Source organism: Salvelinus sp. IW2-2015, linkage group LG20 (assembly GCF_002910315.2).
Source record: "Salvelinus sp. IW2-2015 linkage group LG20, ASM291031v2, whole genome shotgun sequence".
Lineage (NCBI taxonomy): Eukaryota > Metazoa > Chordata > Actinopteri > Salmoniformes > Salmonidae > Salvelinus > Salvelinus sp. IW2-2015.
The window spans coordinates 76,439,083-76,455,910 of NC_036860.1; the positions used below are offsets into that span (position 1 = coordinate 76,439,083).

General features: G+C 46.5%; 1 protein-coding gene across 1 annotated transcript in view; it reads left to right on the top strand.

Annotated features, from left to right (window-relative positions):
* Nucleotides 1-16,806, top strand: part of LOC111980653 (E3 ubiquitin-protein ligase SMURF2-like) — a 38,110-nt gene extending 21,304 nt beyond the window's left edge. The window contains exons 2-7 of the mRNA XM_024011507.2: nucleotides 7,377-7,415; nucleotides 9,016-9,124; nucleotides 13,601-13,734; nucleotides 15,254-15,319; nucleotides 16,141-16,225; nucleotides 16,719-16,806. Coding sequence (XP_023867275.1) covers nucleotides 7,377-7,415; nucleotides 9,016-9,124; nucleotides 13,601-13,734; nucleotides 15,254-15,319; nucleotides 16,141-16,225; nucleotides 16,719-16,806 — 521 coding nt within the window. The remainder of the gene's footprint in view (nucleotides 1-7,376; nucleotides 7,416-9,015; nucleotides 9,125-13,600; nucleotides 13,735-15,253; nucleotides 15,320-16,140; nucleotides 16,226-16,718) is intronic.
* The last annotated feature ends 22 nt before the right edge of the window (nucleotides 16,807-16,828 follow it).

Below are 16,828 nucleotides of genomic sequence, written 5' to 3' on the forward strand. Positions count from 1 at the left end.
CACACAACTCCTCTGCTTCCTATGCTGGAATGCCGGGTTATGTTCCAGTTTAGTCATTAGATATGTTCCACTTGTTTGTTCCTGTCGGTGCCAATGACTCAGGGCTTGTAGGAGGACATTAAGTGATACCACATCTTTAACAGGATATTAAGAGATGAGGCTTCATGGGTCATAAGAGGGAAGTGTGTGTGGGTGGGTTTCTGAATGTGTGTCCAGCTGCAGCTTCAAATTCCTCTCCAGCTGTTTGGTTGTGGGCCATTTAGATAAGAATGTGGAGTAAATGTAGAATGTGTTAGCCTAAAAGGCTTTTGTCATTTATCAGAGTTGCATGTGATCCCRGTTCCCTATGAAGGCTGTGTGGACAGCCTGGTGATGGAGGGAAGGGCGMGCGGCGTGGTTATCATTAGYATTCAAGCTGTGATATACAGCAGCTATTACTCACTTTGTCACCCCCACAGATACCTTAGTTGACTGATGTTGCAGCGCCGCGCCTGGTACAAGGCTGACACCATTGAATAACTGTACACTACAAGTCTACTCTGTCCACCCTGTCATATCCACACTCAACTCATTCCACTGCTATWCAACMATTAGGAATGCCTCTGAGCCCGCCTGTATTATAGTGTGTGTTTGTTTGTGTGTGGTATTCTTCTCCATTACTGTATTCATAGTTTTAAATGTCAACACTCATTAGCCTACTCCTCTCCTGTTGTGAGCAGCTCAATTGTGCTGTCCTTCCTCCCTGTCAGTCACACTGCAGTCGTTGGGTCTTTGAGCTGGCGGCAGCGCGACCAGAATGAGAAACACAGACACACAGAGAGACCCTTCTCTCAGCCTTGACTCGATACCGCCGTCGCTATGGCGACTGAGGATTTAAGATGCGCCAGGATGCAGAGGGTTACGTGATGTTTTTCCGGAGTGTTTAGTAGGGGTAGACAGGGTGAGAAATTTTTGGAAAATTCGTTTTGCACCAGGGGTGGATTTTGGACAAGGCTGATATTGTTCCTTCCGCATGGTCATGGCTAGAAGGGAAACTGCTTTTGCCAAATGAACGTCAAAAGTAGAAAAGTTTTTCTTACCTTAACCTAATTCTCCTAACCTTCTGTGTAAGTTCTCCTAACCTGTTAGGAAAAATATGACAAAAGCTGTATCCCATCTAGTCAAAACCCTTCCACATGGGTAATAAGGCGGAATTGGTTAGAATTGTCATTTTTTTTGTACAATTTTTGATTCTCCAGCTAGCTCTCTACCAATCAAACCCTTCACCCTTATTCACTTTGGCAAGTACATTACTCGATACATTACTCGATCGCAACTCCTTGAGAACATCATTTTGTTAAAAGTGGACATGGGAAATAAATTATGTGATTCTAACTAACCAAAATAATGTTTTTTACATTTCTACATTTTTTCCCAGGATTGTGAGTGTAGCGCTTTTTGTGTCTGTGTGTGCAAGTGCCCATGATGTTGCATTCTCTATATATATGTGTGTGTCAAATCAAATTTAATTGGTCACATACAAATATTTAGCAGATGTAATTGCTGGTGTAGCGAAATGCTTGAAATGTGTGTGTGTGGCCATGTTTATGTGCCTGGATGGAGAGAGCTATATATTTGTCAGTGTGTGAGTATGAGAAAGTGCGCCCGGCGTGACCAATAAAAATAGATTTACGATGCCGCCCTGTAGGTGCAAGCTGGCCGGTTTCCTTTTCTTAAGGACGGCTCCTGTCATCAGGACAGACTTCCTATAAACCCATACATTTAAAGAATTCTGTGTGCTGGCAGGAAATGGGGACAATCATTTAACTTCATGTCATTAAACAAAGCTATCGTGACAGAAAGTAGATTAAATGGGGGTGTTCCGTAGGTTGGATCATATGGCTAATACATTTCTGTCAGCGATATGGTGTTTGCTATGTTTCTTCAGTGGCTTATGGACCGTTTAATGCAATATTCTGTGTTGGTGAGATGGGATGGGCAACCATTCTCTTTCTCCAGGGTGGTTCTCTGACTGTCCCCCCACAGTTCTCTTCCTTGTTCTACATTCAGATCCATCAGTTATTTTCTATTTAGAAACTACTTGTAAATACACTATCTCACCAAAAGTATGTGGACACCCCTTCAAATTCTTGATTCTGCTGTTTCAGCCACACCGTTGCTGACAGGTGTACAAAATCAAGCACACAGCCATGCAATCTCCATAGATCCAACATTGGCAGTAGAATGGCCTGTACTGAAGAGCTCAGTGACTTTCAGTTCATCAAATTTCTGCCCTGCTAGAGCTGCCCCGGTCAACTGTAAGGGCTGTTATTGTGAAGTGGAAACGTCTAGGAGCAACAACGGCTCAGCCGCGAAGTGGTAGGCCACACAAGCTCACAGAACGGGACCGCCGAGTGCTGAAGCGCTGAGCATGTAAAAATCGTCTGTCCTTAGTTGCAACACTCACTACTGAGTTCCAAACTGCCTCTGGAAGCAACTTCAGCACAAGAACTGTTTGTCTGGAGCTTCATGAAATGGGGTTCCATGGCTGTGCAGCCGCACACAAGCCTAAGATCACCATGCACAATGCCAAGCGTCGGCTGGAGTGGTGTAAAGCTTGCCGCCGTTGGACTCTGGAGCAGTGGAAATGCGTTCTCTGGAGTGATGAATCACATTTCACCATCTGGGAGTCCAACGAATGAATCTGGGTTTGGTGGATGCCAGGAGAACGTTACCTGCCCCAATGCATAGTGCCAACTGTAAAATTTTGTGGAGGGGGAATAATGGTTTGGGGCTGTTTTTCATGGTTCGTGCTAGGCCCCTAAGTTCCAGTGTAGGGAAATATTAACGCTACACCATACCATGACATTCTAGACGATTCTATGCTTCCAACTTTGTGGCAACAGTTTGGGGAAGGCCCTTTTCTGTTTCAGCATGACAATGCCCCTGTGCACAAAGCGAGGTCCATACAGAAATAGTTTGTCGAGATCGGTGTGGAAGAACTTGACTGGCCTGCTCAAAACCCTGACCTCAACCCCATCGAACACTTTTGGGATGAAATGGAACGCCGACTGCGAGCCAGGCCTAATCGCCCAACATTAGTGTCCGACCTCACTAATGCTCTTGTGGCTGAATGGAAGCAAGACCATCCCGCAGCCATGTTCCAACAACTAGTGGAAAGCCTTCACAGAAGAGTGGAAGCTGTTAGAGCAGCAAAGGTGGGACCAACTCATATTAATGCCCATGATTTTGGAATTATATGTTCGACGAACACGTGTCCACATACTCTTGGTCATGTAGTGTATGTAACACCATGAGAAGTATTAAACAACCATCATCGGGGAAACATTTAAGAGCGTGGCTGTTTGACATTCAGATTTACACACGAGAGGCAAGTGCTCAGCTACCATGGGAAAGAGCCCATGAGAAATCACTAACTAACCAAAATGAGGCCACAAGGAGTGACAGTGAGGTACAAACCAAGGGTCCCATAACCCTTTGTGTTCATGTAAGATTCAATAACTCACTGAATCCTCTCCCTGTAAAAGTATAAAGCAGAGCCGAACGATTCAGCCCTCCGTCCCATAAGGGATGACACCCCTGAAGAGAGGACCGGGACACCCTGTACCGTCTAGCAGGTCCATCTCCGGGCTCCTACTGCAGTCCGTCTGTCCGTCCGTCCAAGGGGGAAGCCTGCTGAGCCGCTGGCATAGAGCCCGATCCGACCACGGCGTTGTTCCCTTTCCTGGGGTCAACCAGCGCTCACATTATCTGGAGCCCGCCATGTTTAGCCACGGTAGGTTAATTTAGCTGCCCTTCTCCAGGGAAACCCATCAGACAGTCAGGGCCGGACTCACGGAAATATGTGTACATCATTATAGTTTACAGCCGGTCTTCACTCTCTAGTTTACTACGTGATCAGTCAGACTATCTGCTCATTACCTGCATAACATTGACCTACCTATCCTACCACGTATTTTGGTGGTTAGGCTATATATTGACTGAAGGAGAGGCAGTTGGCCCATGGTGTCTAAGTTTACGCTTGTCTGTATGTAATGTAGGTCCCTAGAAAATCTGTTTTTATTTTTTTTTTGCCTGATTCCGTATTCTCAGTTTAGTTTTTCAAGGTTTCTGTTTTCCCCTGTTTTTTTCTGGTTTTCACTCTCCAAATCAAACTTTTTTTTAAATAGAAAAACAACTCAATTGGATGTTGTAAGTCCACAACAATGCTTAAACCACATCAGGAGACCACTTGAGGTCTGTGACATTTTTTATAAATGTAGATTTTGGGGTGTAGCACATAGCAAGAGGCTATTATTTAGTGTTATTGTTGTGGTGTATGTGATGGTAGAATTTGCTAAACAATTTTTTTGTATTATTTATTTCACCTTTCTTTAACCAGGTAGGCCAGTTGAGAACAAGTTCTCATTTACAACTGCAACCTGGCCAAGATAAAGCAAAGCACAAACAACAACACAGAGTTACACATGGAATAAATACCCACTAGATTGATGCAAATAATCCATTTAAGCATAGGTTACTTTGTAGTTAACATTTAATGGAGAAGGTTTTTTGGAAAGCCTTTCCATCTACCACAAGACTTTTCATTAGCATCATCGCTATCGACTACACAAAATGGTAGACGCGCTCACTGCGCAATACACAGATGGGGAATTCTCGTTAACTCTTCAGAAAGTTGCAGGAAATACATATCACTGATGTATTCTGTTCATGTCTTRTGTATGATAAGCTTGCTCAAATAAATTTTCAATACATTTAGTTGATTCCCTACTAAGTTCAGTAAAACATTTATATGGTTGAATTCTGTTTTAATGTCTGGATACTGTAATTCCATCCCCGTTCTCCTCATCGCAGATTTTACAGGGCCCTAGTAATGAGAACTCTCATGTTCTGATGGTTGGCTTACATTGGATGATGATTGCTGCCCGGTGCTCCATTCATGTCCTGCAGTCTATCTCATCATTGGCTTCTCTGCTGCCATTGTCTGGTTATCTCTGTAATTTCAGTGGTTTTGTCTTGGGTCCGCTGTGCTCGGCTGTAATTCGGTCTGTTCTATATTTTACATGTATAAGTGTAGTGTTGTTTTCCTGCTGTATTGATGGCTAGGTTTAATGTATGCTTACAGAAGGCCCGTTGGTTTTCATGTCCCGGTCAGAGGGACATTAATGCAAGTTCTGGTGTTCCGTGATGTGTCATTTCTCTACCACAGTCAGACAGGCCTACTGTGTCACCGGCCTCCTCTCTCTTCCCTCTTCCTCTCTCCCAGTTTACATTTGGCTATATGAGACTCACCATTACCCTTTCTCACTGGGACTCCCTGTAACGTTTTAACTGTTCATGTCCATCTCCTGTAGCTTTGCTCCGCTGCAGCTGTAAAAATACAGAAAATTACCAGCTTTGAGAGTCCATTTCTTTTGTTTAAATCATCTACTTTTGAGAAACACACTATGTAGCTAGTTTTCAGGACCCAGCGTATGTCGTTCTGTCCGTATTTGGTTGTAAAAGAAGCMAGACCTGAATAGTGATATCACAGAGTGCTGTTACCTGATTCGTACAACTCCTCACCCCCTCACAGCACCTCACACCCCGACATTCTCTCTCTCTCACACCTCTCTGCCTGTAAATAATTAATTAGATCACTGAAGCTAGAGCGGGTGTGCAGAGCGAGGTGTTGTGGACCCTTTCAGGGGCCTGTGGTGTGTGTGACTGGCATACAGTGTGTGTGTGAGACTGACTGAGAGAGATGCATACCAGATGTTTGAGTAATGAGGTGGGTTTCACTGGAACGGAACACATTCCCAGGGATGTTTGCTGGAAGAAATTCTTCCTCGTCTGTCGAGCATGTTCTCCCTTCCCATCCCCCAAGAGGGTTTAGATTCGGTTRAGACCTAYTYTTCTCCCTCCTCTCCATCTTAATGGTGTAATTTTCATTAAACCCAGAAACCCTTTGTGTGTGCTGAGTGTATCAGTAAACACCATGTGTAGATGTTTGTGTTTCACACTGYGGTCTGTGATTTGTGTGTTTAATTCAGTCCATGGCACTCTTAAATGGTGTTCTGTTCCCTCTCATAYGTTGTTTCAGCTCAGMCCTAAATTKATTTAGGAGTCAGGTTATGTTTCACATGCAGTGTAAGCACTGTGGTTCTCCCTGTGTTTAGCTGTGGGTGGGTGGGGAGGGGCAGATGAATAGCGGTGGTTGTAGATTCAATGGCTTAGGCTGCTGTCTGCCCCTATGGGCCTGCCTTTGTTTATTTGTGTTAACAAAGTAAAGTCTGGACACACCTGCATGTGAGCGGGTCTCTGTAGAGAGAAGACACACAAACGGCCTCGGGGGCCCGCCAGACATGAGACAGATTTCATCTCTCAAAGATCTGAAATCGACTCACATGGCAACTATGGACGGCTGTCGCACCGCAGCTGGCGTCTATGGGGGTGGTATTGAACAGCGCTGGTAGTGAGCATAGTGGGTGGATTTTGATCAGTGGGATGTGACCGGGATGGCCCAAAAAATACATAGACCAAATACACAAAGGTAGTTGAAGTACAATAGAAAGGCCATTCTTGCCTGTGGCTGTGTCTGTACTGAAGCGGACCAGAGGGACTGGGCCTGGGCCGGGGCTGAGTAAGTGACTGAGTGTGTGTCGGTGGCTCCAGACACCCAGGTGGCCGTTCATCCAGGCCCAGTGGAGGGTGTTTAAGTGGCTCTGCCTCATTGCCTCAGCAGCCCCTCCATAATTCTCACTGGGGATCTGCCCAATCTACTGCTCTGCTGCTGCAGRCTGGCTGCTGTGGGGAAGAGTATGCCCCTCCCTTTTAATAGTTCATATTGAATTMATGTGCGAATGCCCWATGATTCAGCATGTCGCSAACAAKTGYCCATATGCACTATCGTCAAGTTACTTTCTTGATTGAGTTGCTGTTAATCAACTACTATAGCTATAAAGCATGTTGATGTGGGTCTATTTTCTGGAGCGGAACAGGAGAGTTCCTCATGTCATTGAGTCATCACCTGGTTGTCAGCTTATGATCAGTACACACACTCAAATGTRGAGATATAGGGTCTGGCACAATCCAGTCTGGCTAAAGATATATGTTCATGTGTTTTCTCTATCACCTAAAAGTCACATTACTTGTCTTACATTACACATTATAAAAGAAATGCTCTTGCTGCTTATGTAATGTAGCCAGGGCTATCCATATCCAAGATGGAGCGCTTTGCGATTCAGTTCCCTGAGCAGCAGTGTATCACTTCAGCCCTGCACAAACCTCTCCCTTGGCAGTGATGTAACCACACGATCACAACAGCCTGTCAGTGTGTAATATGTGTCTATCTGCAACGATTAAAAATAACAYCTCATTCTCCTCTTCTCTTTCAGTCCTCTGTGCCAAAAACCTGGTGAAGAAAGATTTCTTTCGTAAGTAACCCAGTGAAAGCTGTGTTTCTGATCCTCGACTCCATGTTAAATGGCTTTATAGTTTCATAGTCAGGGGGCTTGAGGGCTTTGATGTCTGCAGTGTGAGATATGTATYCCCCGTGAGAAATGTGAAATGTGGGTCAGTTTGAGCTGATWAAAGAGGGCCTGCTGCCAGCTGCTAGAGTKCCCTACCAGCAGAACGCCATGCTAACACACTTAACCAACCACTACAATACACCAGCAAAGAGGAAAGGGTTAGTAGCCTGTAATGTTACTACTGATATGTTTGTGGGGAGAAAGATGAGCTCACCACGTCACAATGATGTAGCTTATTATCAATATTATATATATTTATTATTAATAAACTAGGACTATTTTATTCCCTTTGTTTCATTCACATTTCATGCATTGAGTCACACAGGTCTGAAATATCTCTTAAGGATCGTACCCTTTTTTCAATTTTCGCCTAAAATTACATACCCAAATCTAGCTACCTGTCGCTCAGGACCTGAAGCAAGGATATGCATATTCTTAATACCATTTGAAAGGAAACACTTTGAAGTTTGTGTAAATGTGATATTAATGTAGGAGAATATAACACATTTAATCTGTTAAAAGATAATACAAAGGGGGAAAAAAACACGTTTTTTTTTCTCGTTTTTTTCCATCATCTTTGAAATGTATTATTCCAGGTTAGATGCAATTTCGATTCTGGCCACTAGATGGCAGCAGTGTCTGTGTACATTTTTAGACTGATCCAATGAACCCTTGCAGGGATGTTCAAAATGTTGTATTAAGTCTGCCCAAATGTAATTGGGGCAATTCTGTAGAGGTTARGTATGGGATATCAATAAAACGTTTATACCGTCATTTAAAGCTAGTGCATTTCAGAGTGAAACAGCAYAGCATTTCAGTGTGTGCTAGGTGTCCATAGTGGCTCCAGTGTTTGGGTGTGTTTGGGTCAGGCTGTCATGGAGAGTGAGTGTGTTAAGGTCCCTCACTCAGGTGGTTTCTCTGGTGCCCATTCCTCCCATTCCAGCACTCAGGGGCTGAGTAAACACTCACTCAGTCAGGGCCTGGGTGGAGAGAACTCTGCCTTGTGTGGCAGCAAGGCAGGCTTGTCTCTGTGGGATAGTGTGTTTATGTATAGAGAGAGATGTATTTCTAAGTGCAGTTTGTTTTGTTTGTGTGGGCCTGCATGGCATATGTGTGTGTGTGTGTGTGTGTGTGTCTGTGAGCTTGTGTATCCACCACACCCAGGCTATGTGCAGGTAAATGTCATCCAACAGGTCCCTCAGGTCTGTCTATTAGTGTCAATGTCATGTCCACCCGTATCTCTAGATATCTGTCACTCGGCTCAGGTTCAGTCACACTATCAGATTCACACATCAGCCATTCCTAGACTGTCATAGAATGTTATTCATCAAAAGTAGTTTTCTTCAGATAACCTATTTTCCCCCTTTCAGAAACCGGATAGTCTCACTTCCATCTGCATAATGAAATCATCAAATAATGCCTGTAACATTTTCTCCTAGTACAGCCTGTCCTTGGCCAGGCCAGTGTGCTGAGGCAGAGTGTGTGTGTGTGTGTTCCTCTGCAGGCCTCCCTGATCCCTTTGCCAAAGTGGTGGTGGACGGCTCAGGACAATGTCACTCCACAGACACCGTGAAGAACACCCTCGACCCCAAGTGGAACCAGCACTACGACCTGTGAGTCCCCTCATCACTCAACYMACATAATGGATAGCSCAGCGCTTGMACTTGACATACCATCCATATAGAAGCAGCTGTGACTAGATGTGAAACYGTGTATCTAACAGAAACCTTACCWTAACCTGCTGATTTAGTAATGAACCAGCATTCTGCTGAACTGCGGCCCCTCTCTATAACTATCACCAGTGCCCTCTATGCTATATCTACACCAGTGGAGGCTGCTGAGGGGAGGACAGCGCATAATAATGGCTGGAACAGCGCGACTGGAATGGCATCAAACACATGGAAACCATGTGTTTGATGTATTTGATACCATTCCACCATTCCGCTCCAGCCATTACCATGAGCCCGTCCTCCCCAATTAAGATGCCACCAACTTCCTGTGATCTACGCATTCCCTCACCCAACTCCAATGTGCCAAGTGTACATCAGGGATGTGTCACACATTGATTCTGCAGGATCTGAATGCCTTACAGTAAGCTGTGTTTATGTCTGTCCTCACACTTATCTGTAGGCCAGCAATGACAATTCCACTGGGGTAGTTAACGTGAAAAAGAAAAACATTTACCTTTTGGGCAGAAATATGTGCATGTCTTGTTGCATCCATGTCGCTTTTCCCAAAGACTGCTTGTCTTGTGAAAACAACCTAGGAAAAGAGGGGGGGAGTGAAAGTTTCCAGTATTTGCCCAGTGTTTATCCAGCCGTCACGCGTAGCTAACAGAAAGAGGAAGCACATGTCTCCGTTTGTTTGGTTGCTCAGGATACCAGACCCTCTCCCAACATGGCTGTTTAATTAGCTGTTCATGTCCCGTTTGACAGGAGGGAAACATAGCCCTCAGTCAGTCAGTCAGTCCCACTGTGGAGGAGAGAGAGTGCTGGACACGGTGATGGATGGGAGGACATCGACCTGTGTGCTCCCAAGACAGAGCCAAACGCACTCACACACACCTCTCCGTTTTTTATTTTTTTTCACTTGGAACCTGCCTGTGTTTCTTCCTGTTAATGACTATGTTAAACCTTTAGGTGCCCTCCCTCTGTGTGTCAGGGTTAAGGATTACTACTCCATGCTAAGGCACATGGACTCTCCTCAGTGTGTGGAGTCTAATTGACTGAGGGTAGCTGAGCACACTCACACATATTCAAATGGTGTCTGAAACACCWGGTGCTCACGCTCAGCAGAGCCAGAAAAGCCTTTGCTTARTTGGCMCTGAAGCTTTTTTCCATTGGTTGTATGTGCACAGCRTGAGGAAGTGTATGTGCTCATGGCAACATTGACACGTCAGGGCCTCCTCAGTGGTGCTGTCAGTGGTCASACCAACAGACTGGCCCGTGACCGCTGACCCCAGCCAGCATTGTTGCGGAAGTGGCCTGTATGCCAAGGATAGCAGACTGTGTCTCGCTGGCAAACTGCCTCTCCTCGACTCCTATCCAGCCCAGTTAAAGTATGTGGAGCAGACAGACTGGACTGTAATACGGCTCTGTAGCCCTATTAGGGACAAWCCAGGGGACAAACCTATCAGTTTCTTGTTCAGCACGCTTCAAACTACATTTATACTAAGAAGTATAATATGTTAATGAATATGTCAAATAACATTTTATTTGTCACATGCTTCGAAAACAACAGGTGTAGACTAACAGTGAAATGCTTACTTACGGGCCCTTCCCAACAACGCAGAGAGAAAGAAAATAGAGAAATAATAGACAAGTAAAACACGTAATAATAAATACACAATGCATAACGATAACTTGGCTATACACATTGGGTACCAGTACCAAGTCGTTGTGCAGGGGTACGAAGTATTTGAGGTAGATATGTATATAGGTAGAAAGTGACTAGACAACAGGATAGATAATTAACAGTAGCAGCAGCGTAAGTGATGAGTCAAAAGAGTTAGTACAAAAAGGCTCAATGCAGGTAGTCCAGGTAGCTGTTGGTTAACTATTTGTCTTGGTGGTAGAAGCTGTTCAGGGTCATGTTGGTTCCCGACTTAGTTCATCGGTACCGCTTGCCGTGCAGTAGCAGAGAGTCTATGACTTGGGCGACTGGAGTCTTTGACGATTTTGAAGGCCTTCCCATGACTGGCAACTGCTTGGCATCCGACCGCAATGTGCTACAGGGGGTAGTGCGAATGGCCCAGTACATCACTGGGGACGAGTTCCCTGGCGTCCAGGTCCTGGATGGCGCCTTGCAGTCGGATGCCAAGCGGTGGTGCAGCTGTATAACCTTTTGAGGATCTGAGGGCCCATGCCAAATCTTTTCAGCCTCCTGAGTGGGAAGAGGTGTTGTCGTGCCTTCACGACTGTGTTGGTGTGTGTGGACCATGATAATTCCACCACTCCACTACAGCCCCGTGGATGTGGATGGGGGCATGTTTGGCCCTCCGTTTCCTGTATTCGGCCCTCCGTTTCCTGTTTTCTGGCACCATACTGCCAGATCTCGGACCTCCTCCCTATAGGCTGTCTCATCGTCATCGCTGATCAGGCCAACCACCGTCGTGTCGTCAGCAAACTTAATGATGGTGTTGGAGTTGTGCGCGGCCATGCCATGCAGTAGCGGGCGAACAGGGAGTACAGGAGGGGACTAAGCATGCACCCCTGAAGGGCCCCCGTGTTGATGGTCAGCGTGGCGGATGTGTTGTTGCCTACCCTCACCACCTGGGGGTGGCCCGTCAGGAAGTCCAAGATCTAGTTGCAAAGGGAGGTGTTCAGTCCCAGAGTCCTTAGCTTAGTGATAAACCTGGAGGGCACTATGTTGAACGCTGAGCTATAGTCAATGAACTGTATGCATGGTTCAGTGTTGCTTGCCTCGAAGCGAGCATAGAAGGCATTTATCTCGTCTGGAAAGGCTCACGTCACTGGGCAGCTCGTGGCTGGGTTTCCCTTTGTTCCCTGTGATAGTTTGCAAGCCCTGGAGCATCCAACGAGCGTCAGAGCCGTTGTAGTAGGATTCAATCTTAGTCTGTATTGACAAACTTCCTGTTTGATGGCACGTTGGAGGTTGTAGCAGCTTTTCTTATAAGTGTCCGGAATACTGTCCTGCTCCCTGAAACCGGCAGCTCTAGCCTTTAGCTCAATGTGGATGTTGCACTTATTAATGATGCCGGTGACTGATGTGGTAACCTCCTCAATTTTTTGGGATGAATCGCATAGCATATTMYAGCCTGTGCTAGCAAAACAGTCCTGTAGCTTAGCATCTGCTTCGTCGGACCACTTCCGTATTGTGCACGTCACTGATATATAATGATGAGATGTTAATTCATCTCCTATACCTTCATAGATACAAGTATTGGGATGAAAAGACACATGCACAATGTTGTGTTCCCATAGCCTGGCCCAGGCCCTTGTCCCTCTCTGTCCCATCTCTGCAGCTATGGGGACAGGGGGAACAGGTGGCGGTAGTGTCCCCAGGACCCAGCTGGTCCTATCCTGCCTGCTGAGGAAGTATGACAGCCTGGCCTGCCTAGCACCAACTGCCATGCAATATGCCATATACTGTAACTAAACCAACCAGAGACATAACATAGAGATGGCCTAAGAGGAGAAACTCTTATCTTATCTTATCTTACAAGTAATCATATTATCTGAGAGTTTGGTATGTTTGGCATGTGTATAGTGTATGTAAACATACTGTATCTTGTTTTGGAAAGCTTAATCCAATATCTAGTCTACTGCTCTTATTATAAGATACAATAATCATATCCAGATCTGTGTTGGATTTAATAATTCCCCCCTACAAATCAGTCCTGCATTCTAATGCTCTCAGATAGCACCCCAGACAGGCATTTGGCTTCTACTCAAAATGTCCAGACATCTTACTCACAGCCCCATTGTTTCACATCCCTTTAGTTTTGGTAAGCAGCATGATAATTATAGTGGGATGCAGTCTGCTAACTGTATGGATGATTAGTTTTACACTGAGGAAGGGAACTGGGCAGAACAGATGTGCCACGTCAGGTTCACGTAGTGTGAGTTTAATACCCAGGCCTCGACTGACACACAGTACCTAAGAGTGATAACAGAGGCAGTCAGGGAGTAATGTCATGGTTCAACTGTTCACTCTCTCCTTCTTTTCCTCACTTACACTATCCCTCTTTCTATCTCTCTTTCAGCCTCTCCTCCTCCCTGTCTCTTTCATTTCTCTCTCTCCCTCTCTGGGTGATTTTGGGTCGAAGGGCTGCCTTTGGATGATTTATGACTCACAGGATCTGTCTTCGTTCGTCCGTCTCGTACCCAGACTCTCGGGGTCGGGAGTCGCACATTCACAGACGTCGGGCGGAAAATCCCTCTCAGACACCTCCTGACTGTGTTCTTGTGGGGACGCAGCCCGCGGTGACAGGCAGCCACGAGCGGATGTGTGCCTCCCCAGCGGGGACATCCAGGCAAAGACTGGCCTATTGGAACAGTGCATTCACACGGGCTTTAGTAACATCTACAGTACATTGTTAGTGACTGGTCACTCTCTTCTCTCCTCAGATATATTGGCAAGTCTGACTCCATCACCATCAGCGTGTGGAACCACAAGAAGATCCATAAGAAGCAGGGGGCTGGCTTCCTGGGCTGTGTACGCCTTCTATCCAACGCCATCAACCGCCTCAAAGACACCGGCTGTAAGGACTACCTGATTGAATTAGTGTGCGTGTGTGTGTGTGTATTTAATGCTGTGAGGTAATGTCTGTCTAGTGACCCATTGTCTGTCCCACAAACGGAGTCACAGGCTAGCGGAGTCACAGGCTAGCGGAGTCACAGGCTAGCGGAGTCACAGGCTAGCGGAGTCACAGGCTAGCGGAGTCACAGGCTAATAATCCCCTTCTCCTGTCACAGTGACACATTGAGCTGTACCCTCACAAGTGCGCACACTGTTTCCCTATTCCTGACAGGGCACAGACCAGGTTGTGAGAGGGGTCACATTCTGCAGTGCCAGAACAGGAAAAGACAATCAGCATCAGCCCACAATCACTGTAAACGTGTCATGTCAGAAGCGAATGGCTAAATGAGATTGAGGCTTGGCGCTCCAAGCCAACGCAGCAGTGGCAGCCAGACAGGGACCCAGTGATGGCTTTACCAAAGGGCCTCCCCCTCCCACTGTATGTATACTATGCTGATAGGCCTGCTAYGGTCTTGTAGACGGAAAAAGGACAAAATCCCACTGCTTTTYCTAGAAGCCCCTGACACTTGTTTTCCTTGAAAACCCGAACCCTKTGCTTCAGCTGTGAGTAGTTTGCCTCTGCATTTCCTCTCATTCCCCCCTCCTCACGCCCTCCACCCTCGTCTGTCCCATAGACTGGCAGCATGCATGCGCCACAGTGACTAACCTCCGTTTATCTCGGTCKGCAAATCTAGACAACCGGTCATTTTACTCAGACATGCATAATTGTACAGCTATTTAAATGTAAGCATAGATTTGTTATGTCCCTCGGTTGTGGTCTTATTCAAGTGTATGTTTGTCATTCTTTTGCTTGTGCTTTTTGCAGCTGGTCCACTGTGTCCTGTACACAGGCGTTTTAGGGGGCTTTGGGTTTGTGTGTGCACGCTCATTGCCCCAGTCTTGTAATGGTTTGACCGACCATGTTTTGGTCCCTGTTTAGTCTAGACGTACATCCTGAGCTGATCTGCATGACACTCAGACAACAGTGAACAGATAGTGGCATTTCTCATATCTGCAGGCAACGTGGTATTCCTGATATTTCTTTGGTCCTTTTTTTTGCTTTGTTTTTCAGCCTGGGCTGAGAACGTAGACAAAGAGTTTCCAGACATTGGCAGGGGTTCATGTCCATGTTCAGTCTGGGTGGAATAGTGCCGGCTTTGTGCAGAGATTTGTCAAATGTTTGACCTCTGTAGTGAACTGCAGGCTGCTCGGTACCGATGCTCAGTGATTTTTTTACGGYCCATGGCCACTCCAYAGACCATCTGTTCCAGTGCATATCCCATACCCAGCCTCCAAGGGAGGGGGGAGAGAGAGGAATTCACTGTGGGTGATGTAAACGATACAGAGCAAAGGGACTTGTCTGCGGGGACAAAAACCCTCCCAACACATGCTAGTTTACATGTCTCTCAGACAGTGATCGATCCCCCTTTCCTCTCTCTCCTCTCTTCTTCCCTATACTCCTTCCCCTCTCTCCTCCACAGATCAGAGATTGGACATGAACAAGCTGGGCCTCAATGACAGTGACACAGTGAGGGGTCAGATAGTGGGTGAGTACAGCAGTGACCAGCAGGCCACACAGACTTTCACCACACACTCACGTACATTCACGTAACACTGTTATGTACCTGAAGTGTTACCACTCCATTATTAGAACCTCAGGCTAACCACAGTTGTTTTTATAATGCTGATAAGACCTCACTACACCACCACGCATAGAAAGAGAACTAGGAAAGAGAACAAGAAACCCTCCCAACACCATGTAGGCTCCCTCCAGTAACCTGAGCCTGCAGGGGGACTTATTTTCCCAGTGATTCGTTGGTGTGTAAAGCGTTGAGCGCTGCCCCTGAGCGTGCCGTGCCTCTGACACCAGGCTCGATGAGCACCTCCCTCTGACTTCAGACGGCCCACACTTCCATCTGCACAACAGGGCATGGTGACAGACAGTCACAGCACCTCTGACCCACCAACATGGGCACTGAACAGCCTGGGTGGTGGCAGAGAGGCCAGAGTTAGCTAGCTACAGTAGACATAGTCTAGCATTGATACGTGCCCTCCACTCACTTCTTGGGTCCTTTCCAGAACTGGGATTTGGGACTGGTCAGACCACTGTCAGAGTGCAGACGGCTGGTACTTCTACTTCCAGACACGATCATCTTTGTCACCCACAAGAGGATTTGACCATGTGATCCTCTTAAAAATGGATTCCTCATTTAGCCCTAAATAACATCATTACAGTATTGCATTACAGCAATTCACAGTTTTAAAATAGTTCYKYTTTAGTCTCTGGTATGAGAGGACATGAAYARAGTGAGATTCTACCACCCARTCATTCTCCTATGTGTWTCTGAATGTGTCTGTGTGTCCAAAGTGAGCCTGCAGTCCAGAGACAGRATAGGCACAGGAGGCCCAGTGGTGGACTGCAGCCGTCTGTTTGACAATGACCTGCCAGACGGGTGAGTACCATACCCACCAACACACCACAACTCCATTTAACATWTGTCCGTACTGGACAGTGGACCCACTATCACCACATCATACCCTCACAGCAGGGCCAGTCTGAGCCTATGATAACCACACTGCCCCACAACCAAAAGTGTTCCAGACAGCATGTGGTGTGGTGTCCCAGACTCCAATCTAAGTAGCCAGAGGCTCTGCTGTTCAGACACTTCACCAGCTTAGCACGACTGACCTCAGCACTGAGCCAATGATGTTGGCTGGGGTTAGGTAGTCTAGTCTGGGGTTGGTGTGCGCCAGAGGAATTGGGTGAGCAGATGGGAGACTGCGTCCTATTAGCTAGCAAGAAGCTCTGTGGGGAATATCTGGGTCATGTTTAGTAGGGGGGAAATGTTTTGAAACAGTGAAACAGGAGGTACTACCTGAACTTGGTTGCCCTCAATGTCCACTCACTGCTTTGTACGTGTGTGTGTTTGTATCTGCTGCATCCAGCTGGGAGGAGCGGAGGACTGCGTCTGGCCGAATCCAGTACTTGAACCACATCACACGCACCACACAGTGGGAGAGGCCTACCAGGTGAGTCAGCCTGGCCTCAAAGTCTT